Genomic DNA, 27,963 nt, shown 5'->3' with positions numbered 1-27,963 from the left:
ACATTTTCGGGTTGAATAAGCAGCACGAAAAGGCACAGTTCAGGTTCAAGTTAGGTCGCAGTAATCTTGTTGTTATCATTGCTTATACCGGCCATTGACGATCACTCGACTTCGGCGCGGTCTCCTCCCGGTCGCGACCCCAGTTCTTGGCCTCTTTAACTCCAAGTCACTTGGCCGCCACAACCTTACTAGGTGAACTTGAACCTCACACCACAAACCTCACAGACACTCACGTTCCCGACGAAACAACCGTACCCGTACCATAATGACGACAAGTTTCTCTCGAACTTCTCTGCTATAAGCTTCACCCTGTGAATCTCGTCGGCTTCACGCGATCGCGGCTTAGACCCGCCTGCAATTGTATCGCGACGCGGCCGACTTTCTCTGTTCACATTGCCCACAATGCCGACTATACACGTCTCCAGAGACTCCCAGGACGACCTACAAGACATCGCCAATGGTCTACTAAAAGCCCGCAAGGTCATCGTAGTAACCGGTGCTGGGATCAGTACAAATTCGGGCATTCCTGTGAGCTCCATCAGATACCCCAGCTTGCCAGATGCGCTTTGGAGCGACCTCTTGGTACACTCAATTATCGGTAATAGCTAATCGGACTAGGACTTTCGTTCTGAAAACGGTCTCTACTCCCTAATCAGCGCTCAATTCGACACGGCAGCGCAACAAGCGCGTCTGAACGAAGGCTCGAGCGATGATAAATCCATCGACTTGGACATTCGCCGGCCAGCCAAGAGGAGAAGAATAGTTCACGATGTGTCTGCCAAGCTTGAGGAGGGTCCGGTAGTTATGAAGGAAGAAATAGAAGTTCAACTGGAAGATCCCGAACCGGAACACGAAAAGATCGCAGACACAATTCAGGTCGAAGGCCACCCAGACGATGAGGAACAGCAGGTCCGCTCAGATGGGATGCCCGTGGTCAATCCCAGGACGACCCGTTCGACAATAGCTGTGGCCCAACCTCCGAGTTCTCCTCTGTCTTCGCCCCCTCCCGAGGGTCTAAATATTCCACCACCGTCAGTCTTTCGGAGGACACGACGCAGTCACCTGGCCGATTCTACAATTCCACCAAGCTCTTCACCTCTATCATCACCTCCGCCCGTATTGTTCGACCCATTCTCTTCCGGCACATCCTCAGAAGACGCCCCAAGTCGGCGCAGCAGCACATCGCCATCAGAAGTCGACGATACCCCGCCCTCGAATCCAATCAACTTATCGCAAGCAAGTTTTGGCTCTGGCAAGAATACTTTGCCTAATATGAAAGGAAAGGATATGTTCGACGCGTCAATATGGTCAGATCCTCTCCGAACATCTGTTTTCTACACATTCGCGACCACGCTACGCCAGAAGGTTAGGGATGTAGAACCTACAAGTTCACATCGTTTCATCAGCCATTTGAGAGACCGTGGCAAGCTCGTGCGCTGCTACACTCAAAATATTGATCAGATCGAAGAGAAGGTTGGACTATCGACATGCCTCCACGATGGCCCTGGAAGCCGTGGGCGCTTTTCAAGAAAGTCGACAGCCAACATAAACCAGCTCAACAGGATGGTTGATGAGGTGAATGCCATGACGGACACAAATTCTTCAGACAAGTCACAGCAGTCGTCAGATAATGAAGCTAGCCAGCAGTCTCAATGCAGTCAGCCGAAATTTGAAAGCACGGTGCCTGCTTCTCAAACAGAGTCCGACCAATGTACGACAGATGAAGCCCTGACAGCAGTAAGAAATCTGCGTCGCGACCTTCCAAAGTCGGGCGTGGAATGTGTTTTCCTCCACGGATCACTGGAACTTCTGCGATGTTTCTTGTGTGGTCGAGTGTGTTCGTGGGATGATGACGAACGCCAGCTAGAGACAATGTCAGGCCAGCAGCCTGAATGCCCTCACTGTGTAGGCGCTACAGTCGCTAGAGAAGAACGCGGCAAACGAGCATTAGGTGTCGGAAAATTAAGGCCCGACATTGTGCTCTACGGCGAAGAGCATCCCAACGCGCATCTGATCAGCCCCATTGTTACACACGACTTGGCTCTATGCCCCGATCTCCTATTAATCCTTGGTACTAGTTTGCGAGTCCATGGGCTGAAGGTTATGGTCAGGGAATTCGCCAAGGCAGTCCACGCAAAAGGTGGTAAAGTTGTCTTCGTTAACTACACCAAGCCCCCAGAGAGTTCATGGGGTGATGTTATTGACTATTGGGTCGAGTGGGACTGCGACGCCTGGGTATCTGATTTACAAGGCAGAATCCCCAAGTTATGGCAAACACCCGAGCCTCCCAAACTTAAGAAGAAGCGGGAGTCTAGTGGTGTTGCTGAAGATGGCGAGAAGACCGAGACAAAACGCCCTGTTGCAGCTTACCCAGTTGCCCTCCGTGATACAAAGGCTACGGGGGCATATTGGAGCCCGAGAATAATAAAAGAACTGCACAGAATAACTGGTCACGACCCCCTAGAATCACCGGTCTTTACACCACCAGCCATTGTCACAACAACAGAGACGCTCCCGCCTGCCGACATGCCTCTGACGACGCCCCAAGGCAAACCTGATCGGGTCAGAACTAGAGCCCAACGGTCGCGCAAATCTGCACCGGGTGTTCTAGAGCGATCCAGCATGCCTCCCTCGACACTCAACCCCAATCATGGACGAACTCTGCGAAGTGCCGAGACAAGAGTGCACCTCTTGGGCGATGAGTTGGCGTCTACGAATGAAATCATTACACATGAAAGGGTGCTTCTCCATGGAAGCTCGATAGCCAGTCTAGTCAAGTCGAGAGCACGAGAGCGCAAGCGCAAGAAGATTGATGGCGAGGAAGTGTCTCTTCCCTCCAAGCGAACACTGGGTTCACTCCGACTGGCACCATTGAGGCCTCAGCCATCAGATCCCCGCGATATCATACCTTTCGACCGACTGCCAACAATGGAACTCCCTCCAAATACCCCGGAACCATTCACAGAAACTGGGCAATTGCAATCCATCTCACCGGTGATGCATCATACCGAACCATTAATGCCTGTTTCGCATAACACGCGAAAGCAGACACATATCCGACGTAGCCAGGCATCTTTCATGCGCGGCCAAGATCTTGCTGCAAGTCCGGCGCCTATGCTGCCACCAGAGATGTCGCACGGACTGTTGGTGTCATCGCACGAGCGGTGCAACCTCGTCATGAAGCATGTTCGCTCACAGAGGGAGGCGGATGCAGCTTTGGCGCTATCTGCGCTGAGCCAGGGCGATGCACGCCCAGTCATCACCAAAGAGTTCACCATACCGCCGTGTACGGGCGTCGGGATACGCAAGTCGGCAAGGCTGATTCACAGGTCTGGCACGCCTACGAGCACCTAGGGCAGAGGTTGTTGTCTTATAACGGCCGATTGCAAAGTTCACATACAAAGAGTCGCAGATTAGCGAGAACATTAGGGCCCAGATCCCTTAGAGCATTTATGACAAGGCGTTGGGGATGGCGGATAAGCCAAGTAGCACTACACTACAATTGATTGAATGAAAGTTGACTTTCTTTTTTCCAAGATTCACTTCACTACTCACATGCTGATTAATTATTCGCCGCGATCGGCGCGTGCCAAGGTGACTCTTGAAGAACTGGAGACCCTCCTCCAGCTCTGGGTATCTCGTTTTACTGGCGTTGAGCATTGTCGATGACTCCTGTTGCTCGCCGAAGAGCGCCTTACCACGCCCTGATGCGGGTACCCACGGGGTCAGTCCCGGAACTGGCGACTAAGGGCGTCGTTGACGTTGAAGATGTGGGGTATTCAGCTCGTACTAGACAGTATCATTTGACTCATGATAGCATGAGCTGAGAATGTATAAGTTGTCGTGTCAAACCCATCATAGCCAACGTTCAATGGGATGAACATTCAACCATTGTCTAGCTTCTAACCACTACAAGACACACATCATCATGGGTTCTATCGGTCAAGGATCTTCGCAGCAGCTTCCTGTGCGGGGCAAGACTAACACCTCAGTCTTTGGAAGCGCTATCAAGAAGGAGTTTATGTTTGATCCAGAATGGAGAAATCTTAACCATGGTATGAAAGAGTCGAAGTAGGAGTAGAACGTCAACTCACAGGAGTTATAGGCTCCTTCGGTACATATCCTCAGGCTGTCCGAACAAAATTCCGCGAGTATCAGGATGCGAGGTAAATACAATCGATCCTCCGGTTGTGATCTTTGGTCTAACAATTGTTAGTGAAGCTCGCCCTGATCCATTCATTCGCTATGAATATCCAAAAATTCTCGATGAGAACCGCGCTGCGGTCGCAAAGCTTCTCAATGCTCCAGTGGACAGTGTTGTATTTGTCTCAAACGCCACTACCGGTGTTAACACAGTCTATCGCAACATGCAGTGGAATGAAGACGGAAAGGACGTCATTATCAGCTTCTCGACCATCTACGAAGCTTGCGGCAAAGTCGCGGATTATTATGTTGACTACTATAACGAAAAAGTGACTCATCGTGAAATCGAGCTCACATATCCCCTCGACGACGACGAGATCATCAAGAAGTTCGAAGCTACTGTGAAGAAGATCGAGTCTGAGGGCAAGCGGGCTCGTATCTGTACGTTTGATGTTGTCTCCTCTCGACCAGGTGTCGTCTTCCCTTGGGAAGAAATGGTCAAGGCTTGTCGTCGTCTCAACGTGCTGAGCATGGTTGATGGCGCTCAGGGCATTGGGATGGTGAAGTTGGACATCTCTGCTGCTGATCCAGACTTCTTCGTCTCAAACTGTCACAAGTGGCTTCACGTACCACGTGGATGCGCCGTCTTCTACGTGCCTCAGCGCAACCAGGCACTTATCCAAACGACACTGGCTACCAGCCACGGGTACGTGCCGAAGCTGGTGAAACGCATCACACCGCTCCCTCCCAGCTCCAAATCTCCATTCGTCCTCAATTTCGAGTTTGTCGGCACGCTTGATAACTCGCCCTATCTTTGCGTAAAAGACGCTATCAAATGGCGAGAGGAAATTCTCGGCGGAGAGGATGCCATCTTAGAGTATATCTGGGACCTGAACAAGAAAGGCAGCGAACTGGTAGCTGAGAAGCTAGGCACGACATATATGGAGAACAGCACTGGCACGCTGCGAAATTGCGGTATGGCTAACATTGCGTTGCCCGTGTGGACTGTGGAGGGTAAAGAGGGTGATGTTGTCGTCTCAGCAGAGGAGACACAGACGGCGTTCCAGTGGATTTTGAATACGCTTATTGACGATTACAAGACGTTTGTGGCGCTGTTTTTACATGGGGGCAGGTTTTGGATCAGGACGAGTGCACAGGTTTACTTGGAGATTGGGGATTATGAGTGGTTGGGCGGTGTCTTGAAGGAGGTTTGTGAGAGGATTGGTAAGAAGGAGTACCTCAAGTAGAATCCAGTATTTGGGGAAATGTTACTGGCAGATGAGACCAATTCGGCAGGAATTGATATCATGAGGCATTACAGGCATAATCAAGGTGTATTCAGCACCAAAATTGCGAACGACAAGAATCTTCCTCGTGAAACAGTTGCTCCTGTAAGCGTTGCAATGTTGAAGGGTTCCCAGAGAGCAAAACTTCAGACTTTGCAAAGAGATGCGGGAAGAAACTCATTAAAGAGCCCCTAAGCTTAGGATTCTTTACCTAACACTTTTATCACTCAGTACGAGCCTTAGTCCTATCAGCTCGGCTAGAGTGTGTTGGTGTTCGTTAGCACCTGTCCTGTGGCTAGATACGATGAAGGATGAAGGATCGAGGCGAACCTTTGCTGAATCAGGATAGGATAACTTGATGGCAATACTCTGCCTTGATCTTGATATTCGCGGACCAGATCGGGAATACGAACTGACAAGCAGGGATCTGTGGGGGCTGAGGGTGTCAATCAATCGCCCTGTTTGTATGAATACGCTGTGCGCCTCGTGACGCTAGGCATTCAGCTTCTGACGGCCAATCGCCCCAGCAATTCTATAAATATGGATGGATGTTCTAGAAGCTCGCCTGCCAAGAAGTAATCGTCTTTACTACTCCACAGCAAGTCATCTTCACTGCAAAGAACACAATCTCGAACAAAATCAGAAGCCCCTTTATCAACAATACCAACATGGGCAACTCTTCGTCTTCCTCATCAAATCCCTCTGAAGAAGCCAAGGACAAGAAGACGCTATATGAGCGCTTCCAAGCCGGTAAAAAGAGTGTACCGCTCAGCGATGAAGATATACAAAAGTACACGGGCAAGACTCGCGATGAGCTGAGCACATGGGCTGATACTCAACCCGGCATCGGAAAGAATCAACTTGCGGGTAGCGTAACAGCTGGACCGATTTCTGGACTTGGAGGAGTTGCCATGGCCGACGGCCTTGGGGGCTGGGGACCGAGTGCACATCCGAATGATAAGAACAGAGGAATGAAGTTCCCTCCTACGAGGGAGAATGAAGCCGAGGACACTACCGAGGACACTACCGAGGTGACAGAGGTGGTAGAGGATAAGAAGTGACGGTATTGCAAGTGGGCGAAAAGATGATATCACGACAGCGCGATCGATGACATAGCAGACAATTGTTCAATTTAGTATTGCTTTACTTGGCTTCTCTTTCGAGTGACATCCAACTTTAGGTTTCATGTTTTCCAAACTTAAGTCAGACTAAATGAATGACAAGGTTCCATACCTCGAACGAGAGACGAGGTCCAGGATCCCGAATTCACAAGTTTCGTTTCACAGCAAGGACCTTCTTCGATAGTCTCGCTTACAGATCGTTCTGCTTCTTGCGAGTGTCGAAGATCTTGAGAGCTTCCTCGGCAGCCTTCAAACCACTGAGAGCCATGGCACCGAAGGTAGGACCTAATAGATGTTAGATGAAGTACATGCCAGGATTGACATATAAAACTCACCCATGCGGTTGGCACCGTCAACCTCGGAAAGTTCCATTCCACCGACAATAAGACCAGGAACAATCTCGCGGGTTCCCTTGACGATGGCATCCTCGGCGAGGTTCATGTCAAGACCACGCATACCACCAAGCTTCTCAATGCGCTGCATGCTGACGAGGCGCTTGACACAGAAAGCTCCCATCGGGCCATCGTGGCCAGTGGTGGAGATGATCAAAGGAGCGTTAATAGTGTTGGGGTCCATGCAAGACTGGTCATCGTGGTGCATGGAAACAAGAGTCCAGTTGGTGACAACACCTGCAATGCGGACTCCCTCCTCGGAAGGTCGGGTGATGAGATCCTCAACACAAGTGGCATTGAAGAGCTTGATGTTGGGCATCTGAAGAACCTTGGACATGATGGTCGAGGTGAAGAGGGCGGCGTGCTTGACAACAACGTAGTTACCCTCATCTTCATAAGGAACACCGACCTCGCGAAGGAAGGCATCAGCAGGCTTGCGCATGATCATGGCGGAGAACAGCTGTCCACCGAGCCAAGCACCACCACCAGGAGACACAGAAGCCTCGATAATGGCGATCTTGAGGTCGGGACGCTTCTTGCCAAGGATGTAGGCAGCACTCAGACCGCAGGAACCAGCACCAATGATAACAATGTCAGACTCGGCATAGTTATCAAGATCCTGGAAGTAGCGACGGGTCATGGCACGGGAGACCTGGCTCTCACGGATGGGGGCAAACTTGAAGTCATCCCACTGACCGAGCATTTCCTCAACGGTCTTGGTGTTGATGTTCTTGCTCATGACTGGAAGCTTGGTAGATGTGGCAAGCTCTGCAGAGCGAGAGGGGGGGGAGACCGCAGCGGGAGGGGCCATTTTGATCTTGGGCCTGTTGTCGTTAGAGCCTGGTGGTCAATAGGGGAGATGACATGATCCTTTCGCTGGTATTATCCAGATCAAGTTTTGCCGTATAATCTCAGCCACATCCCCCTATCATCAATACGACCAGTTTGAACTGATCATGCTGATGAGAGAAGAATGGGCACCGGCTCATGCATGATACTTTACCTGAGAGGTCCCAATCAGGTCTGGACAAGACTACCGCTGAAAGGCTCCATGGCTGCTAAGGTAGCTTAGGAGAGCCGTACAGGTTATGATATCTAGCATATCATATGTGTCAGAGCAGCCCTTTCATACGATTCAGATACAAACCTTGGATATTCTTCAAGTGATTAATGTCGAGTCGATGAATTGAGCAAGAGGAAAAGAAGAAGGGTTGGGAATGGAACGACCTTGACCTTTTTATGCCCGCAGGTGAGGGGTAAAAGTAGCCCGTTGATATCATGACGGAGCAAAGCGGCCGATGCTGGCCAACAGAATGCAATGCCGAGTATTACCTACTGTAGACGCGTGTTTTTGATAGGTGAGTGTGTGGGGGTCTCTTGTTAAGTCAAAGATGACTGCCGGGGTTGCACATCATGAGCAATATCCCCTCCATCATATCATGTATCATGATGTCAACTCAGTCACTTCGATTGGCCTTCATTTCATCCCCAATCTCCCATCTCGTACCTAGTGGCTAATAAAGTACCTCATACAATACAGATATTGAGTAAAATGCAGAGACAAGTCTCGCTGTTGAGCATGTGAATGTCCTTCAAGGCGGGGGATCCTCAGTTCCACTGAATGCGGCTTTTAACCGGCCATGACATGACAGAATGAACATGTCAACAACCCACTCTTGAACTTAATTGCTGCATCGGAGGTGTAATGCCGAGTCGAACGAGTTCTTTGATCAGCCAATCATCAAGTGTGTAATTATCTAGCTCATTAGCGAGGTTCAGGGTTCCAGTGCTGACACGGCACTGAGTTGTATCGCCCAGCAACCTGACAAGACCTGGATGGCAGAGTTCATGATATGAAGTTGGGGTCGGCTGTATGAGTTGAAATATATGCGAATATGCACATTAAACAAGGAGAAATATATCACGGTATGTCTTAAACGTTCACGAGCAGTCTCTTGGGTTCCATCGCTACATTCACGAGCGATATGTATATCACCATGCACAAGGAGGATATCGGCCGCATTCTTTTTCCTCGCAACAGGTGGCATGATCTTTCTCCAAGCGAGCCGGCTGTATTCATAGCTACTCTAGCCTCCCAGCTTGACTATCTGACAGCATTCAAGACATCATACCGCATTGTGTCCAGATAAGAGGGTCTCGACATAGCTAATAATAAACGTCGAAATAGTAGTTACAACTGCGAGATACAAGTTTCGATAAGTAGTTTCCGTAGTACTCTGTAGCCTTTATCGTCATCTTTTTGTTTTCCGCCTCCATTTCCATTTCGCAGTCGCACATTGCGAGTATCAATACGCACAGCTTGGCATCGTTTCGAACCCCCGTGAGGCTCAACATTTCGTACTCCAATTTCTGGGCGATGCTCAGCTTAGAATTGCCGTATACCGGCAGAGTTCCTCTGGGAATATCTACAGTAAGTTTGTGCTCAGGAAATCCGAGTAGTGGTGATATCGATTGTCTTTCGATCTCGGGGTTGTCGCCCTGGAAGCAGGCCATGATTCTGTATCCCATGTAGTCGATGCCACCTTGAACGAGCAGTTCTCCACGAAATTTATCGAGGTTCCGTCGCAGGCCATTGCTTGACATCGGGCCTTGACAGGCTAGAAGACGTTGTGCGATATTGTATGCATCATAGACTCCAGACAAGTCTTTCAACCAAACCGCAACAATCATGATGCCCCTGCCCCCTTTCTCGATAAGGTGTTTCCTCCAATTCAGAGCCCTCTCCCATGATCTGAAGAATGAGACGAATGGCGTTCTAATACGCTTCCAGAGTAGATGGCACTCGGCAGCCTGCCAGAAGTCGTCGTCAGATATGTAACAACGAGGTCGAATGCTGCTCAAGTTGAGTGAGTGTTGGCTAACAACAAAGCCACAGTTTTTGTCGTGGCATTCCACGCGAAATCCTATCACTGCATCTACGGCCTCTGGTGGGTCGCGTGGATAGTTCATGTTGAAGAAATGAGGCTATTGCTTTGGCTTTGGCTTCGGCTGCGGGTGCTAATCTTTTCCAAGTTCTCGTTTACGGGGGAGAATAGAGGATTTTATATGTTAAATTAGGAGGATTCACTCAGTGCAAGTGACTCTTCAAGACGTGATGACGCAATCACGTGGTTTTCGCTACAAACAACAGGTCAATGAAGACAGATTTATACAGACAAACGAGGCTTCCGGTGTTAATATATATAACTGAAGGAGTTGGATAAGTGACTTCACAAGCGTCTAGTGAATTTCAGCGGCAAGGTAGAAACTCATGGATCTTGACGCCAGGTTTGCAAAGCGCATCAGAAGCTTTAATATAAGGACAATTTAGTATCCAAGTGTTCATCTTATTTGACAATTCCATACCAGATACGATGGAGTTCCAAGAAACTACATCGACATCCTTGCACACTGAAGGGTATTTAACAGTGTCGAGACTAATTTATAGCCGTAGCTAGACGTTCTTATGTTTCTGAAGCTGGTGGCATCTTCGTTTCCTCCATGTTTGGCATGATTCCGGACTTCGATCCCAGCAGAGCTGCCTCCTCAAAACGGCCAGGACCTCAATGACTTATGAGATGTTAGAATTCATGCAGTGGTCTATGATTAATGTAATGGTCTTGATTTATCACAACATAAGGCTCGATGAAATATCACGGTGCCACTCAGCGATCCATGAGTTGTACTGACTCGATATCAATTACACTAGCTACAATTCATCTCGTGTTTACATGTAGCACAATTCTTCTCCCATCAATACAGCCAGCCATCACTACCCGATATGTTCTTTGTTGTTCCATCTTATCTCGGTGTTCGCCGGCTGTGTCGGATGACGTTGCATCAATCATCCTCTAGTTCGAAATGGCACTCTTGTTTGCGATTAAGAAAGACCATCTTCTTTTCTCCTGGCTCTAAGATGAGGTTACGTCCACAAATCGACAGAACAAGAACGTAATACTTCTCGTAAGCCACAGCTCCAGTGCGGCGAAATAGCTCGGACGCCAACCCTTTTGTAATCTCCCCTTTTCCGATAACGTTTTCCCGTTCAACTTCTTCAGCCATCATCACAGACAAGACATCTCTCTTTTCATTGGTAAGTTTCGATATCAGTACCAGCTCGACCTTGTCATTCTCTTTTTCATTCTTTTCTCCAAAAGCTGCAAGTATCCTATTTTCGGATGCTAGGATACCACCCGTAATAAAGATCTCGTCAGTATGGAGATGCAGCTTTCTTGTTTCCTCATCGGGTGTGGTTGGGCAATCGACATAGCCCAGGGACTTTGCAATCTCTTCCGCATCGTAAACTTCTCGATCTTCTAACCAGATGGCGATAATCAGGACGTTCGAGGCTCCCCATCTGCTCAAATGGTCTCGTCGTCGGACGGCACTCTCCAGGTGAAGGGGCTCGGGACTTGTTTCTGGGACAGATGATTTGCGGCGGCTTCGATAAACCCCTGTTTGTTGTCAGGTACTATGTTGCATTCAGTGGTCAAGCTACTGCGGCCGTTCATTCCCAGCTGGATCTGCTGTTTGCTAACATGTTTACGCATGAAGTCGTGGCATTCCACACGAAAGCCGATTCGCACACTAATGGGCTCTATATGATCAAGGGGATGTGTCATCGTTAAAGTTTGAGGGCTTCCTTCTGTATGTTGTCTTATATTTCTTCTCAGGCTTTCTGAGGAAACCCGAAGTTTTTATATGGCAACTCAAAAGCATTTACTTAATACAAAACAGGTACCAAGAAGTGTGAACCTGCTAAAGGCCAAACTTTACCCTGAAAGTGACTGATGCATATAAATCTGTACAAGGCGCGGGTATGATTTACCTAGCCTTTGTAGGTCATCTACTCACAGCTTGAAGTGATGCACACTTAAGTCGCCGCAAGTACATATTAGCAAAGGAAACAGCAGTAGGCGCGGCCTCTCTTATAAGAGCTGAGTGTGGAAAAGAGGAATGTGCGTGAATAGGTAGTCTTGCTTGACAAAGGCTGCAGGTCGTGAGTAGGCAAGCAATAGGTTCTGATCTTGAGCTCCAGCCCATCAAGCAATCAGATAACGACTTACAGATTCATCCAGAGGCCTTGAGTATCTACCCCCAAGATTTATGTGCGGGACAAGTTACCACTTAGCCTTGGTTCTCGTGTAATGTCCCGGTCAGGGGTCAGGTGGAGGTGAGTTCCAAGAGGGGACCAGACATTCACTCATAGCTACATTACATGACCAAGCTCTACCTCTCATGAGCAACAGTCCTTATGACTAACTCTAGGCAATGCTACCTAGTCATTTGTTGATACCATCTGTATCGCCTAGTTTAAGAATAGCAAAGTGAATTGTCTTGGCTCCAGCAACTTCTACCCTGCGAAGCAGCACCTGGAAGGTTGCGCTACTGAGTCATGTTATAGCTACTTACGGACGGCCTAAGACCACCTCTTGCTTTGGTTATAACTCTCTCGTCTCTTTTTGCTTCGTGTCATACCTCTGTCGTTGCTTGTTGATCCGAGCTCTAGCTCATGGGTTCATAGATGCAAGGGTTGCAACATAGGTTAAGTGAAAACACACAAAAATTAACATCCAGACACCCAGGCGGTGTCTTTGAGTCATCTTCTCGAGTTAGCTCTTTCTCTATTTGTCTGTCAAGAGTATTAGCTACGCAGTAGAAATCTCACATCTACGATGTCCTTCTTCAACACCTACCTACCCTATTGCAAGTGGAAGTCAGACAACTGTAGCTCGATATACTCATTTATACTCACATTCGTATACAATTCAGTCTCATAAAATACTAATATATATATGAAGGTCTATATCCTTTTCGTTGATGTTTTGATGGAGCTGTCGCCTGGTATCTGCCTGGCTCTGCAGCTGTTGTGTGACGCCTTCGTCAAAGACGCGCAGTAATGGCCAATTCACCTCAACATAGGACATTCCCGAACAACTAAACACACCAACTCAGGTTGATCAAATATATGGTTTGTAAGTCTACACAACCCTGGGGGTTGTGTATCCAACAGCTGGCATTCGTGAGGATACCTTAGGAGAAGACACATTGAATAGCATTGAGACTCCATAATAGCTACATGTTGTTCTTTTCATAACGCTGGATTCTTACATATGATTTTATGTATTCATTTAATGCGACTGCAGGCTCCCTTATTTGGCATCTTAGGCGGCTTCAACAGCCTCTTCTCAACAGCTTCGTCGTGCTATGGCCAAACACCACAACTTCACGGCCTCCTTTCCACTCCAACCAGAAGACATACACACCAGCCAATTAGATTGGAACTGCCCTACTGTATTCTTGTGTTATGTAGACAATTTCGATAACAGCCAGTGTGGTGATGCACCGGGTCCACAGTCGCAGTCTCTTACTGTTCTCAATCTCACCAGCTTCACACTGTCGCTCTCGTATTCAAGCTTAAGGTTAGGCCTAAGTCAGACTATTGAGAAACACATTCCTGAGCATATGCTCGTCGACAAAAACAGCCACACCGCCAAAGAGCCTCATGAGCAGAAGTTCGCAAAACAACATCCACCACGTCTTCCGCAGCGCAGATGCAAGTATCTCTGGTTTGGGAAGTTGACTGCAGACGCAGTAGCATCGCTCTCAAGAGAGGGGAATAGTCATGTGCGTATCAAGCAGAGTCCTCAACAAGAGTAAGAAACTGCCCCTTTGGTGATTGCGCATTTGCCTTCGTTCCATGTGTGAGGCTATAGAACGAACAGGATGCCCTCCTTTCTGATGTTGAGATGGCGGTGAGCGAAATCGCTGCGTCATGAACAATCCAATCACAGACGATAACACGCAATGTCTCACAATGAGGTTAGATTTGCGTAGTTTGATCTTGGAGCATCCTCTTCTCATTTGCATATGGCGAGTGATGCACATGATGCATCCAAAGGAACCGGGTTTGAAGATTCGACGAGGGGTTGATCTGAGAGACTTGGAGTAACCCCATTGAGAAGTGTAGACTGATTGGGAGACTCGGCAGGCAAAGGAATGCAAGTCTGACCATGCAGCCTCATTCTGTAGATCAGGGCAGATCGAGCATTGCATCCGCCCCATTCGTGCAGTAACTTAGGGTAGCAACACATCCATCCAGTGATCTGACGACTTCGGCCTCGTACCTTAGATCGAGACTGTTTGGAGTCCATCACAGTACTAAACTCTGTTCAAAATTAGTTTGTCTAGTACGCAGACAGGCATACGATGATTAACTCATCGTAATGACCTGGAGACTAGAGAAGCGAAATAACAGACCCGATCTCAGCGGATACCCCGGTTGACACTCCCGTGTCTCACCAGATGCCGCCCACAAGGCAAGGCAAGACAAGACAAGGCAAGACAAGAGCAAAGCAGGACCGGGAGGGGGAGCACGGGTCACGGATAGATGATGCCAAGCAAGATTGACGGTCCTGTCGGCCTCCCTTCCTCGTCCCCGTCCGCATCCCCTATATCCGTAACCAGCGGTGTCCGTCGCCGTACAGCACAGTACAGTACGGTAGGGTACAATATGCAGCAGCCTCAAAAGAGAAATACCGTCAATGCACTCTTCCCGCCCCGGACCACGGAGCTTAGTCCCGCGTAGCGCGCGTAGCGGCATCCAATCTCTCCGCTAGACCACATGGCCGTCCCCATTCAGAAGCCTCACCTGAGCCCAGCCTTGTCCATCGGAGCAGTAGCGTGCGGTGGGAGTTCTCTCTTCTCCACAGTCCGATGTGGAATAGGTTTTTTTTTTTTAATACTGTAAGCGACGTGATGGCCTTAAAACAAAAGAGACAACAACGGGCTTAGACTAACTGCGAGAGATCGGCACGCCATGCGAAATTACTGGGATCTCCACACGGATGTAAGCCTATGATAGACTTGCGTTGTAATATGCAGACCATACGTAGATGAACATGGTTCTTTTGCTGCGGCTTTGCTTTTTCGAGAGCTAAAGGCTCATGATCGCTTTTTGTTTTCTTACTGGGCGCGCTCAGGCCGCCCGCTTCAATGCGGTTGACTTTGCGATCATCCTGGATGAAGAGTCTGTGTTCCATTTACGTTTGACTCGCGTTGAATGTCGGTCTGAAGGATGCGCTGTCAAAGCACGATTGAGTTCGTCCAGAAGGATGACATCCTTGCCCTTGTAGAGCCTCAGCATTTCGTTAATCGGCCTGTCAGGCAGTAGATACAGTGATGTTGCTCAAACTAGCCAGGGCGAAAGATAACGGATCAGCCATGGACATCTACCTTGGACTATCTTCTTGTTGCTGCCCAATCATTGACTGGGAGTCTCCTTGTCAGCAGTTGACAACTCCAGTGCAAGGAAGCCCCTTGCAGTAAATACTTTGTAATTGGTCCTGGCCGTCCAGGAATATCGTATTCGTCTTGCCGCTTTGTACCTGCAGCGAGTTGTCCAAAGGCCAAGTCTACACCCACAAAGTGTTTTGAAAACATCATGATATCGATTGCGAAATTCACGGCAACTCGATTTCAGATGAACCAGGGTGGTCTTGAGAACCTGGGAACATTAAAATTTGATAGCCAGATCACCAGGCCTGGTTTGAGATATAGTGATATGGATATAAGCGCGCATACATGCATACAGAAACAGTGTCAACGAGCCCTGTTAGAACACAGTGGTTTCATTCAACGTTTGGATTTTATTATGCCGAGGTTTTCCTAGCCGTCCAAGACGTTAGATATTGCCTTCAGGCCGTTCATGTCCAAGTATCACTTCTCAAAATTTGACATATTCATCTTGATACACCACATGGAAAAGGATGAATGGAGATAGATCACCCGACTGCTACAGTGTCCGCTACAGCGAAACAGTTCGAGATTACCGAGAAACAAGAGTTGACAATCCTACACAATCTCATGTGCTTGTCTCATCTGAAGTTGGGATGCAACTCAAGATCGTACCTCGCCCCAAAGATAGTAATTAAGATACGTCATTTCGGAGAATCTCCTGTTTGGAAACTACAGAAGCAATTCGCAACGCCCCGGGAAAGCAATTGTCTGCTTTTGTTGTTCTTATGAGGAAGGATACATGCTTGCCACAGGCAAATCCGAAGCTGACTTCGTGAATCCTTAATTGTGAGAAGTTATAGGTGTGCACTGTAGATATGTAATATCCGATATATCAGAATGACTGCTAGATGAACTAGGGTGATAGGGCCGGCGATCGATAGCCATGCGACGTTAGACGGTTTACAGTTCATCTGCCCGTGGTCCATTGGGTGATGGACGCGGTTCACAGTGGCTTAAGAGCCGGGTCCCCATTAGCTCAACAGGGGTTGGCTCAACCACACAGTTCGTAACCTGGCGCGTTCAAGCCAGCTGAGGAACTTGGTCAGATCATTGTTGCCTACAGATCCTTCAAATCACATCAGGTATCATTTCATTGCGACGGACGGCTGCATACCCGACAGCAAGGAGCTGAGGGCCTGGCTACCTGAACAGCTTTCCCGAGGCTGTGGTCGCAGGTCGCGTAAGTTCATCCCTACTTAGCTGCTGCAAGGAGGCATTGTATCGCTGAGCTATTGAGTTCGTTCTCGCTCAATCTCCTGATAAAGAAATTCGGTACAAGTATCCCTTTATTCTGGTTGCGTCTTTTCGGCAAGGGGGATGATTGGAGTCAAGTCTGTTAACTAACGATTAGAGCTCGATGACTAAAAACAAGCTTGAATCACCAACGCCGAACTGGAAACACTCCCCTCGGATGCATGCTGTAAACCTCAATCTCATCGTTTCACGGGAGGCTTCACATGTCGTACAGTACGACATGGGAGACTGCTGAGTGACTGGCCAAAGGAGGGGGGCGTGTGATAGACGTTGTAGTAGCGAGACTTTGCTCCAATGTGGGCTCTGGATAGAGCTAGGATCTGGATCTTGAACAGCATCGCCCCTCCACGGGAGGCTACATGTACATCCAATGTACCACCAATAGAGCTGTCGGGCATGGCCGGCCTTTGAAGGGATCAAGATGGGTTATCCAATCGCTTCTCGGTGCGGAAGTCTAGTAGCTTAGTTTACTGCTTTTCCTTTTTTTTTTTTCTTTCTCTTTCGCCAACTCTGTTGCGTGTTGGACCGTCACCGAAAATTGCGGGCAAGGTTATTGCTTTTGGCTGTTGTACCATCACATCGAACCCCTGGTTTCACCAGCGGTCAAGTGTTTCTATTTACCATTGACCGCAGTGCGAAACCAATACTTTGACAGTATTGTCTCTCACGCACGCGTAAATAACGAGCTCGGTGTTGGGGTTGGCTTCCATGAATCAGTCCAGGGTAGTTTTGTATTTAGAAGGAGCTGCAAGAGGTTGTACAACTTTGGTTAGGGTTCAAGCAGTGAGAACCAATTGTATCGATATGCCTTTAGGTGAGAGATTTGAGCATGAGCGGATCAAAGGCCAGAACGCCTCTAGCATTCGCTCATGGGCCATCAGTGAGCTACGATAGATTGATAGACGCAATGGCCAAAAATACCAGCATCTGAGACACAATGATAAGTCAAACAAACCCAACATCAGGGCAAGAACAGAAATGTAGTGCAAGTATAGTGCACGGGCTCCCCTACTCTCTACAACGTCTTCTGTCGCATCTGTGCTAGGTACCTCAGCAGGTCGAGTCCTTCGTGATGGAATACCACATTGGGACAACGGAATTGATTGAGTGAAGGCCGCAATCATAACCTTAAACATGACGTTGCAAGGATACCTATGAATGGCAGCAGTCTCGAGATCAATCCTACCTATTTCCCTACCTAAGTAAGTAGATACCTACCTCGATAAAATTACCTACTACCTATCTCAAGGCAGTCTGATCCACCTTCCAAGGTTTACTAGATGAGGCAGCAGTCTCTGTTGATATCCGGAATTGAGAAGGCGAGATGGAAATTTGGATGCAAACGGGAGAAAGTGGAGCAAGACCTTCCTCTCCCGGCAATACCTGACTCCTTCAGACATCACAACGCTGGTTCCTAAGGGCGAACTCCTCCCTTCTCTTGACTTCAAACGTTGAAGTAAACGTCCTCCTTTAACTTCACAAACGTCCTCAATACCACGAAAACTTTTGTCAATACACCTAATTAAGGCCTCCAATTGATGTGCAGTCGCAAACGCGTCCGCAAATGGACCTGATTTGCGACGTTCGATCCTGAGTGGAGGTTCTTCATCACCAGGTATTTTACTGTGCTTATCAGCAAACGCCGAGCTTCACTTCATGCCTCCCTCAATTAAAAGTTAAAGCTCTATGGGCTTCCGAACCAACATCGGCCTGCAAGGTTGTACAACGCGAACAGTGCCGTCCCATTGGTAGCTTTATCGACACACAAGCACGCACCTCTCCAGAGGCGCAGTCATGTACAACCACACCACGCTGTCCAGAATGAGGGAGGCCGCGCGATAGGTCAGGAAGAGGGGAAGAGACGACGTTAGGGAAAGTGCCAGATCTCTAATGTACGATGTGCGATGCGTGTGCAACATGACCTGCATGATCTCAGAGAACCACCAACCTCATCGGCACCAGCCCTCGCTCGCTTGTTTTCCGCCTGCAATGCACACATCATGCTCGATTCGTTGATCCAGTTTTGCATCAGCGGGCCAACCGATTTTTTTCTGCCCTCCTTCCGAAGAACTTGGCGGTACGACATTGAGCTTACAGTGCAGAGATACGAGCATTTGCCTTTTCCTACAAGCAAGGAGTATCATGGCAAGGCATAGAGTTTCTGGAGGAATGACGGTACACTTTTTGTTCCCCTATATACCTGTCTCAGCATTTACTACTCGAGCTTTGGCGTGGCTGAGGATACCCTCGGCTTGAGCCGACCAGTTGCAACAAATCCATTGTGCAATACCGCCCGCATGGCCCTGTCACCACTCTGACTTCCCGCAGACAGGACGAATTCAAATGCCCCTGATCAAGCGTACAACACGAGACCTTTGCTATTTCTCCAAACGCCTTGGACGAGCTCGAAGCATAGCCACACAAGCCATGTATCGCTTGGCTGTTTCGAATTCCACGAGCTTCGGTTGTTGCTTTTTCAACTCTGGATTGTCATGGTGTACCAGGACCTTGCACCAATGTCCAAGAACGAACCTTAGACCATTGGCGAAGCAAAGAAGCATCCGGGCAATAAAACTTACTCACTCATTGTTCTTCAGACTTGACAATCTTATCACGTGGCCCGAATGCCCCATTCACATCGAGCTCACTGAGACATGTCCCGGACCTGGAACAGCCTGTGCTGTAGCTGCCCAATCCTGGTCATCGGGATGGTTTCGACTGAGCACCATGGCAAAATCTCAACACATGGAGCTGATCCCACCAATATGTTGTCTCATATCAGACAGAGATGATGAACAACTGGACCGGGAAGCCTCATCTTGCATGCTGGAGTTAAAGGATGTGTGACTCAGAGCGCGGGTTGGGACAAGCAAATCTGTGAAACGTCGCTGAAGATGTCTTACAGACCCCCGTGCAACAGCTGTGAAGCGAAGTCATGAGCCAGAACTCACTTTGCCCTATAAGCTCGCCCGTCCGAGTCGACTTGGTACATGGAAGGCACTCAAGCACTGTGACGGAGTGGAATCCGGAGGAACAAGGCGGGGTAGAGAACGAGATATGTTTCGCCTCCACGAGTGTCGGGTTGAACGATTCCCTCCAGTTTTGCTTCGAATAACCGCCTCATGTCGTCAAAATATAAGCTACAGGGTTGTCAACCTAGCTGCTAAGAGATTGGCCTTGCGCCTGGAAGTGCTGTCCGAATATGGTTCTGGAAAGCATAGTCACAGACGATAGCATCTAAGATGATGTTTTGAAAGTCAACATTATAGCTTAACGATGAAATTCCAAGGCATGTTCTCAGGTACTGGCCGATGAGATTCGGGTTCTTGGGCCCCAAAGGTGGGGTGGGGAGCGGGTGCGAGGATTTGACGCTAATCAAGTCCCAACTTCGTTACCTGAAGAGGGCTGTCGTTACAGTGAAGAGGCATGATTGGTCTCCCTGAACCAATATTTGAATTGGTTCGCGTCGTCCACCAAGAACTTTATGACTGCTGTAAGGCGGTTCACTTGCGAGCGGCCCGCGCGCCATGTCTATCACTAGCATCCCAATAGCACATGCTGCAGGATCTCACAACTCAGTCAGGCCAGTCTTGCTTGCTCGCTTGTTCAATCAGCAGGTCTGAGTAAAGCTAGTCGCTACAAGCAAGGACGATCCCTACAGCTACTGTTGCACCCCTGAAGTGATAACCCCGGTTCCCTGTGCAGATCCCACACCCACACCTTTTCACAAGACCGTGTCAAGCGTCTCGAGCTCTGAACCTTGATGCTGTGAGTTGTGGAAAACGTCAAGCAGAAGAACCAGTGCGATATTCCCTTGGCTTTTCCGTTGAATGTCTGAGAGCCTTTCAAGAGCCGAGGTGGCGTTCGTTCAAAGGCTTTTGTTCAACCTAGCCCTGGTAATGTCATGCTACATCAGTAGCCCCGGCACTGGCAACTGGAGCAGAAACAATACACCCACTAGATGCCTGCTCTATCGCGAGACTGGCAATTACAATTCGAGCCGCTCAGTTCTTTCATATTGCATCTTCGGGGTTTGGTTTGCATGGCTCGCCTGTTTCCCTTCAGATATTCAGGCTGTTGATCGAGTATGGCTCGCACAGGACACCCCTGCCTGTAGCGTTGCGCGCTTCTGACTGCGGGTATCAGGCAATTACTTGCATATGTGTGTAAATTGCCATGATGGGGACACAAAACCAGTGGCTCTTGTCATGGCAAGTGACGAGGTTGTATAAGATAAGGCACTCCCCTTTGAGACTTTATGTGCATACTTGCCTTGTCCAAATAAACAAATAGGTCGACAGGCGGGAACCCATCCGTATTATCCTACGAGTTCATTCAATCACCAGGTCATATTTCCGGCTCTAGTCTCCGCATCGAATTCAGCCGGGCAAGGATCCCATTACGTTTGCCAGGGGATACCGAAATAAGGAAGTTAACTTGGAATGGGTATGGCCACCGATGGCATACTGCTTGGCTACAGTTATTGACATTTCTCCCAAACAAGACCGAGTCAGCCATTGTATCTGTTGAAGAACAAGAGCTATCACCTTTATCTGGAACCTCCACCTATACTCAAGAGGTATGATTCAATACGATCTTTCTGGGCTTCTGATTTCACTGCCCCAAGTATCGCCATCCTTCTTTATTATTTTCTCATTGTTCTTCCCCGCTTTGTAACTCGTATCAACGGCCCATGCGGCTCCTCGGCTTCGTCCAAGAGTCGACTCCAGTGGCGTTTGTGTGCCTCCAAAGTCTTTGGACTGTAAGAGACCGCGACGCCTGCGTGGGAAACTTCAATGATCACCTCGACCCATGTATCCCTTTGGCTTTCCCATCCTTTTATCCCTTGCCCCACGCTTTTACTCCACCCGGGTGATAGAATTGCCCAGTGATTGCTGACCATTTGGCGTCATTTCATGAGGGTACCAATCTATGAAGAAATGAAAGACCTCCATTGCAACCAGGGGCTTTAACAGAATGCTCACACGCACAAAAAGTACAAACGAGACTAATTGGAATGGGTTGACAGATTTGACTCAGAAGAGTGCCGACAAGGCGATCACTGATCATCCTGCGCCAGCGGACCAGGGTCATATTTTGATCAAGTTTAATCCTTGTTCAGCGACACGGACTCCCAGCACCCCCGGCGAGCAAAGAATTAAGCCCGTCCCAGCTTCGCTGACGATTGCACGCCTAATCTGCCTGGCGCATCCTCACCTCAGGGTATCGACTGAAGTGGTGGTCGATACAGTTGATCGTTGGCGCGAACACGGCCAATTGATGTATGGTGGTCTGTTGATTCAAAAGTTTTTGCACTTTTGGCGACTGATTATTGGGACAGAATTGTGGGAGGCTAAGCTGAACAGCGAGCTCCATCGCAATTTCGCTCCGGGGTGATCTTAAAGATTGAAATTTCAGCGGTCCGCTTCCGAAGATCTCTCTTTCAAGCTTGCTTTCTAAGGTGAGTTGTGTTTGGCTCTGACCTGTTTCCGTATCAACCCTGATCTGCCGGCTGCAACATCCTGTTCTCGCATGCTGTAAGAACTTTGGGGGTCTGCTCTATGTATATTGAGCAATATGACCCCCCCAACGAGTGACTGGGAATTCACAAATGAGAAAACAAATGGAGACGGGAAGACGGGAGCGGACCCAGTACGGTTAGGACCGCACCTTTCTGGGATGGGACCCTCTTTCTCTCCCTTGAGTCTTTCCTCCCTTGAAACCCATGGGTTCCACGTCTATCACTGGACAGCGCTCATCAGCCCTTATTAACGATCTTGGCTGGCCCTTGATACCCAGCTGATGCCGCCTGCGCCGTGCACCATGCACTACCGACACCCTTGCACACCACTATCGATTCGCTCGCCCAAGCGTAACCAATCATCGTGACCCTTGCTAACGACACTCCCTAGGCTTCCCGATAGACTACCGCACGCATTACGCACACATTCCATCGATCAGGCACGTTACAAACCGTTCCTTTATTTAATTTGGATTCTCAAATTCTTGCCTTTTCTTATTTTCGGCGCTTCAGACAATACCAAGAACACATATTCCTTGTTGAAGCTAGTGTGTCTCGTCTCCTTGCGTTCATCTGCTGCTTCCTAAACATTTTTCTTGGGGCCCAACGTCTCATCAAAGGGGGTGTATCCAGGTTGTTCGTCGTCAACGCTGCCACGGGTTTGTGGTGTCCCCTTATTGCCGCCATGGCGTACCATGATAACATGGATCCTGGAGACCTCGGGATGCTTGTGGGTAGATGTTAAAACAGCAAAGGCCTTCTCGGGGTAGCACATGATGGATTATATGTGAGCACCAGTCAAGTATCTCAAGTCATGCCTCCTGAGGACTGGCACACAGAAGCAACTCAGATCGAGCTTCTCCACCATTTCCCGAACCCATGATACATTCCCCCCCCCCACCTGTTGACGCTGCCGTCACCCTTGCAGGAGGCTTTGAGACACTTGAGGATCTGGCATAACGGCCAAGGTGGTAGATTGCTAGCCTCCGCAGATGCCACAACCACCGCGTTTCCTACCAGCATTTCCTAGCTCTTTTACTGTAACCAACTCTGCCACTACTGCAGGCTTGTTCTCTATGCAAGCTCATGGTTGTTCCCTCGTCTCTAAAAGCTACTTTCAAGATAGACGAGTGGGGGGCGGGATCGCCAGACAGGGTCCCGCAGACTCGACTTGACAATGTCCAAGGCCAAAAGCAACCAGGCGGCGCCTTTTGCTGCTCCCTCCATCCCTTACCCTTGCACTTCGTCTCCATTTCACCTCTAGTCAAGTTGTTCCCCATCTTCATTGGCTTCCGTCAGGAAGGGATGGAATAGATACATCACTCCATAAGCTCAAACTACTCGTTTTGTTTCGCCCTTTCTTCCTTGCCTCCCCGCCCTTCGACCCAATATCTTTTCGAAAAACATCTGAATCATCACTATCTCCCCTTGATGCAGGGCAATATCTTGCATGCACAAGTCCAACTTCCCAAAAGAAATGCTCTCTCATGTTTCGTCTCCCTCATCTGCCTCCAACACCTGCGCCAACACTGTTTGTCAAGGCTCTTCAATTCCCAAATCTAAGTCAAGTCACTTACCCGCACTGAACCATCTACCCGTCTGTCTGTCTCTCTTCCACGCTCTAGCTTCAATCCGCGCAAGATTCATAGGCTCGCGGGATCTGTCGTGAACACAACTATGTCCTGAAGCTGAACTGACCAACAACAGCCTCGTACGCCCTTGCAGCTGAACGACGTGTATTACAATCTTGGAGACATTCTTTTGACCCTTAGTCTCAGTTTGTCCCTGTTGATCGCAATTGGAGACTTGTCTGCAAGGTACGCAATATCTTAATGCTACGAAGCTGTGTTGCTTGAAGCACAGCAATTAAGACCGCGAGCCCACGCCATCATCCCTCCTAATGCACAGCGAAAGACCAAACCTGACAGAGTCTCTAGAAACATCACCTCAGCGGCCACCGTTAGCAAGCCATCCTGCCACTATCTGTTTATTTGTTTTCTTTTCTCAAGTGTCGAGACCAAACATCGCCACGCATACCTGAGCACCTTAGCCTGGACTTCCCGCGTCAAAGAGCTCACTACCCCAGGTTGTTTATCATTCTCCCTCTACTGAAGGTTGTACTGCTACTGAGGGCAAGGAAACCTGTCCTCCTGGAATGCAAGTGTCTTTTGACTGGATTGGAATCAAAATTATCCCTCTCAGTTCCTTGCAGCTCTCCAGTAGGATCCCAGCCATTCACCAATTTCACCTCAACTGTCTCAAAGCGCCACTTCCAGGACGCCAAAGCAACTCAAGGGAGAGCCTGACCGACAACACTAAGCATTCAACAGCATCATCACTGCATATTGCTGCATGCCCTGTGCTAGATCAAATCTCCGAGAGTCAAGACTCGTACATCGATCGTTGTCTTGGTCGACCCAAACCCACTGCATAAGACCTCGTCGAGACCTGGTTTAAACTACGACCGAGACTACTTCTATCCAAGACAACTGGCCAACATTCTTAACTCGCCTCCCTGGACCAAGACCCATTTCCTATCGTTCTCCCTTCACGGCAGCTTGAATGTCTACTGTCAAGTTCCAGTGTCCTCCCTACAAGCTTTTTGAGGTGAGTCGCAACTTAGAATTTGTTCCAACCCTCTCATGACAAACGGATTCCTTTTGTTCTTCGACGCCGCCCTCGAGTCTGCAAAGCGTTTCTCTTTTGTCTCCTCTTATCGGCTTCTGCTGTCTTTCAACGCCTCGCCTTCATAGTGTTTTGGGAGCTCGACACTGACTTCGACAATCTATAGCCTGACTACCATCCGCAAAAGCCTATCATCGTCGGAGTTGACGACAGGCTTGAATCGCCTGACACGATCGCGCTTCGTTACGAAGAAGCTGCTCGAGAAGAGACCGGGGGAGACCCACGAGGGGACTCCCCTCCTAGGCTCTTAGAGATGGCGACTTACACTAAGGCCCAGTTGCCTTCCATGCATGGTAAGTTGACCTGCCCGAAGCCCATGAGAGGCTAGATGTAAAGAAGTGCTGTATTGGACCCGTCTCAGGACTGATGGAGAAGCTTTGACCGGATCCCGAACTGAATATTTGCTAACACAATGTTAGCTGGTTACGATGTGGCCCGGTACCAAGATGCAGGTTATGAACAGTATTCTACGCAGACCTACCCGACTCAGCAGCAATCCGACAAGTTTGCTCACTTGAACCAGCAATCTTTCGCATCCAACAGTGCTGCTGTGGCACAGTATATGCCTTCTGGCCCTACAGTTTTGTCTTGCCAACCTTCAACGGGTATTTTTGGCACCAAGGTTTACGTCAAACTCTCTTCCCAGTACGATTTGTTCTCTTTATCAACACCGATTCCAACGTGGTTCTTGGTGTTCGGGTCTGAGAAGTGCTCTGCCCAGGACGTCTCTCGAGATATACAGGAGGGGTCAGGGTTTATCTACACTTGCAGTGGAGATGCGCCTCAGTTTTTGGTCACAAACTGTGCAAACAGTAATGTGCCATTGTCACTCGTCCTCGACGGACCTTCTGGAGAAGAAATTTCTCGCATCCCCGTTGGTACTTTTCAATATCTTGAAGGGTCCGGGGATGACATCACGAGATCGACTAAGATGCCTAAGCATGAGGACGCGGCACCTGCCACCACGATCGATCAGCCGAGTACCTCACCCAAAGGTGAGCCTCAGCTACCATCAGAGCCTGGTACAAATACCTATGAATATCCACCTCAGCAAGGACAATATGCCAATACATTCCCACAAGCAAATAGCGACATGATTAGTACTTACAATAGAAGCACGAGCTTCACGGACCCTCACTACCATCGACGTCCGACGACAGGATGGAGTCCTTATCCGAGCACGCTGGGCAGCACAGGGAGGGGCCCCGGTGGATTGGACACTTCCTTGGTTGGACGTCCGCCTTTGACACCTTTGGGAATGTCTTCTCCGTCCCACTCTAACGGCGCTCCTCAACTTGTCCGAACCAGTACCATCACTGCCAATGCCGGAAACAACACAAGTTACCATCCTATCTCGCTTTACTCTGGCAAGGCGGTTTTGAAGATCTCGGGCAAGCTGGAATCGATGGCTGAGAACTGGACATCAGAGGAATGGGCCAACCGTCGCCGGATTGTCCTCTTCCGCAAGACACAAAAGGGATCTACAGTTAACGCTACCTGCCAACCGGTAAGCGTCAATGAGCGACCAACCAACAGCATCTGCATATCATGCATCTGGTGGGCCGAAAAAGGCGAGTGTTATGTCACATCGGTCGACACTATTCACCTTCTCGAGCAACTGGTCGCAGCTCCGAACCGTTTCAGTGTCGAGGAGAAGAACCGTATTCGCCGTAACTTAGAAGGCTTCCATCCTCAGACAGTCTCCAAGGCTAAGCCAGATAGTGAAGAGTTCTTCAAGATCATCATGGGCTTTCCGAACCCCAAGCCCCGCAACATTGAGAAGGATGTTAAGGTATTCCCATGGAAAATTCTTGAGTCTGCCCTCAAGAAGATTATCGGCAAGTACAGCGTTAATCCCAGCACGCCGGTTCCTCCCCCAATGATGAGCCAGGCCAATGGAGGGTATGCGCCTTTGCCCACGCCTCCTGGACAAAGCATGGCCCCAACTCATCCTGACGCTCATACGCAATACTCGCTCCCTCAGCATCACGACTCGATACCTTCCCCGCGATCACTGTCAGGCTCTCAACCTAGTTGGACACCGTACACTACAGCTCCAGGATACTCTACGGCTGCATCTCGAACGCTGAGCCCTGGTCTTCGTCATCACAGTCCGCAGCAGCCGCCTCTGCGTATCAACACAACACCCCTGCCAGCGGTTTCGACTTACGACAGCCGAAGTGGAGGATATGGAACAAGCGGTTTGCATACCCCGCTGAGCCATCACCCACCAACTGCAACTCCTCCTCGATGGGACCCCACGCCTGCAACATACCCAGAAGGCTATCCCAGCCTGACATCCCAGACAGCTCACCCAGTGTACGGTGCAGCGGGATATGCAGAGCCTGCACCAAGAGCATGAAAGGGCCGTGGCGCTCAGTCGCCTAGGTCATCATCGGATGACCATTGAGTGCCCCGCGGGCCTTCTACTTCGTGTTGACGGCTTGGTTGTGTCGGAAGGTTGTATCAAGCAGCCTCGTGAACGTTGAAGGAGGGTCGTGGGGGATAGTCAGGTGTTGTGGCGCACGCCAATGGCGGAGTCCGACAAGACACCACATTGTCTTGAAGCAACCCTCCCAGATCCATGCTCGCTCTGAGGTTCCCGTTGATGATGGCGCCATTGGACGTGCAGGTTGTGGCTGGGTGATGTTGTCCGCGCCAGGCCTTGTGCCTAAGCTTGACCTAGACCTCAGGTGAAAGACCAACCAACAAGACGATCCACGGCTCGGGCGCCAACCTCGGGGAATATCGCAACTCTTTGGGCCCCATCCCCATCCTCTTTCTTCTAGCGTGTGCCCGCAAGATGGTCATGCGGTCAAAGCACGGCACTCTGCAGTACCATTCAACCACACCCTCTTGTTGGCCATGGATCAATCGAGCTAGAGGCTGGAGACCCAACCACGACTTGGCGGGTAGATCCGTCGAGCGCAAAGCAGGGATCAGCTGTAGGCCTCTGGGCGGCAAACCAATCACGCAACGCCGCACAGCACCATCGACGCCATACGCCACCTTCAGAATACAACATTACGCTAGCGCGACACTACACTCAATGCCCAGACTTACGCACGACGTTTCTAGGCGTCATATTCTTTCTCATTATTTCATCTTGATGCTGCTCGAGCCTTTTTTGTCAATCTCGAGTCATGCTTTCTCGGCTTGATAGGCACACTATGACATTTCCTTATCTTGCATACCTTTACCGAGGCAGTGACCTCATTTACTAACATGGGGGTTCATGTATGGTAGCATAGACTTGTCGCCTG

At 49.4% G+C, this 27,963-nt stretch overlaps 7 protein-coding genes across 7 annotated transcripts; 4 read left to right on the top strand and 3 right to left on the bottom strand.

Annotated features, from left to right (window-relative positions):
* Nucleotides 1–402: 402 nt before the first annotated feature.
* FSUBG_278 (NAD-dependent histone deacetylase HST3) lies at nt 403–3,354 on the top strand (the record flags this gene model as incomplete). The annotated part of the gene is made up of 2 exons (XM_036680589.1): nt 403–528; nt 619–3,354. The coding sequence occupies 2 exons, from the start codon at nt 403–405 to the stop codon at nt 3,352–3,354; spliced, it is 2,862 nt and encodes a 953-aa protein (XP_036544416.1).
* Nucleotides 3,355–3,928: 574 nt separating this feature from the next.
* Nucleotides 3,929–5,390, top strand: FSUBG_277 (isopenicillin N epimerase; the record flags this gene model as incomplete). The annotated part of the gene is made up of 3 exons (XM_036680578.1): nt 3,929–4,055; nt 4,106–4,166; nt 4,217–5,390. The coding sequence occupies 3 exons, from the start codon at nt 3,929–3,931 to the stop codon at nt 5,388–5,390; spliced, it is 1,362 nt and encodes a 453-aa protein (XP_036544415.1).
* A 707-nt stretch (nt 5,391–6,097) lies between these two features.
* FSUBG_276 (uncharacterized protein) lies at nt 6,098–6,490 on the top strand (the record flags this gene model as incomplete). The annotated part of the gene is made up of 1 exon (XM_036680567.1): nt 6,098–6,490. The coding sequence occupies one exon, from the start codon at nt 6,098–6,100 to the stop codon at nt 6,488–6,490; it is 393 nt and encodes a 130-aa protein (XP_036544414.1).
* Nucleotides 6,491–6,740: 250 nt separating this feature from the next.
* Nucleotides 6,741–7,753, bottom strand: FSUBG_275 (thiamine biosynthetic enzyme; the record flags this gene model as incomplete). The annotated part of the gene is made up of 2 exons (XM_036680556.1): nt 6,741–6,835; nt 6,886–7,753. The coding sequence occupies 2 exons, from the start codon at nt 7,751–7,753 to the stop codon at nt 6,741–6,743; spliced, it is 963 nt and encodes a 320-aa protein (XP_036544413.1).
* A 1,355-nt stretch (nt 7,754–9,108) lies between these two features.
* On the bottom strand, nt 9,109–9,912 carry FSUBG_274 (uncharacterized protein; the record flags this gene model as incomplete). Its single annotated transcript, XM_036680545.1, has 1 exon — nt 9,109–9,912. The coding sequence occupies one exon, from the start codon at nt 9,910–9,912 to the stop codon at nt 9,109–9,111; it is 804 nt and encodes a 267-aa protein (XP_036544412.1).
* Nucleotides 9,913–10,782: 870 nt separating this feature from the next.
* Nucleotides 10,783–11,564, bottom strand: FSUBG_273 (uncharacterized protein; the record flags this gene model as incomplete). Its single annotated transcript, XM_036680534.1, has 2 exons — nt 10,783–11,396; nt 11,441–11,564. 2 exons carry the CDS (start codon nt 11,562–11,564, stop codon nt 10,783–10,785), a joined length of 738 nt encoding a protein of 245 aa, XP_036544411.1.
* A 13,013-nt stretch (nt 11,565–24,577) lies between these two features.
* FSUBG_272 (transcriptional regulator Medusa) lies at nt 24,578–27,062 on the top strand (the record flags this gene model as incomplete). Its single annotated transcript, XM_036680523.1, has 3 exons — nt 24,578–24,622; nt 24,807–24,993; nt 25,120–27,062. The coding sequence occupies 3 exons, from the start codon at nt 24,578–24,580 to the stop codon at nt 27,060–27,062; spliced, it is 2,175 nt and encodes a 724-aa protein (XP_036544410.1).
* Nucleotides 27,063–27,963: the final 901 nt, after the last annotated feature.

The sequence above is a fragment of the Fusarium subglutinans genome, assembly GCF_013396075.1.
Source record: "Fusarium subglutinans strain NRRL 66333 chromosome Unknown NRRL66333_c0000001, whole genome shotgun sequence".
NCBI lineage: Eukaryota > Fungi > Ascomycota > Sordariomycetes > Hypocreales > Nectriaceae > Fusarium > Fusarium subglutinans.
The sequence above is the reverse complement of the archived record's forward strand: the minus strand, read 5'-3'. Positions and strand labels throughout refer to the sequence as shown.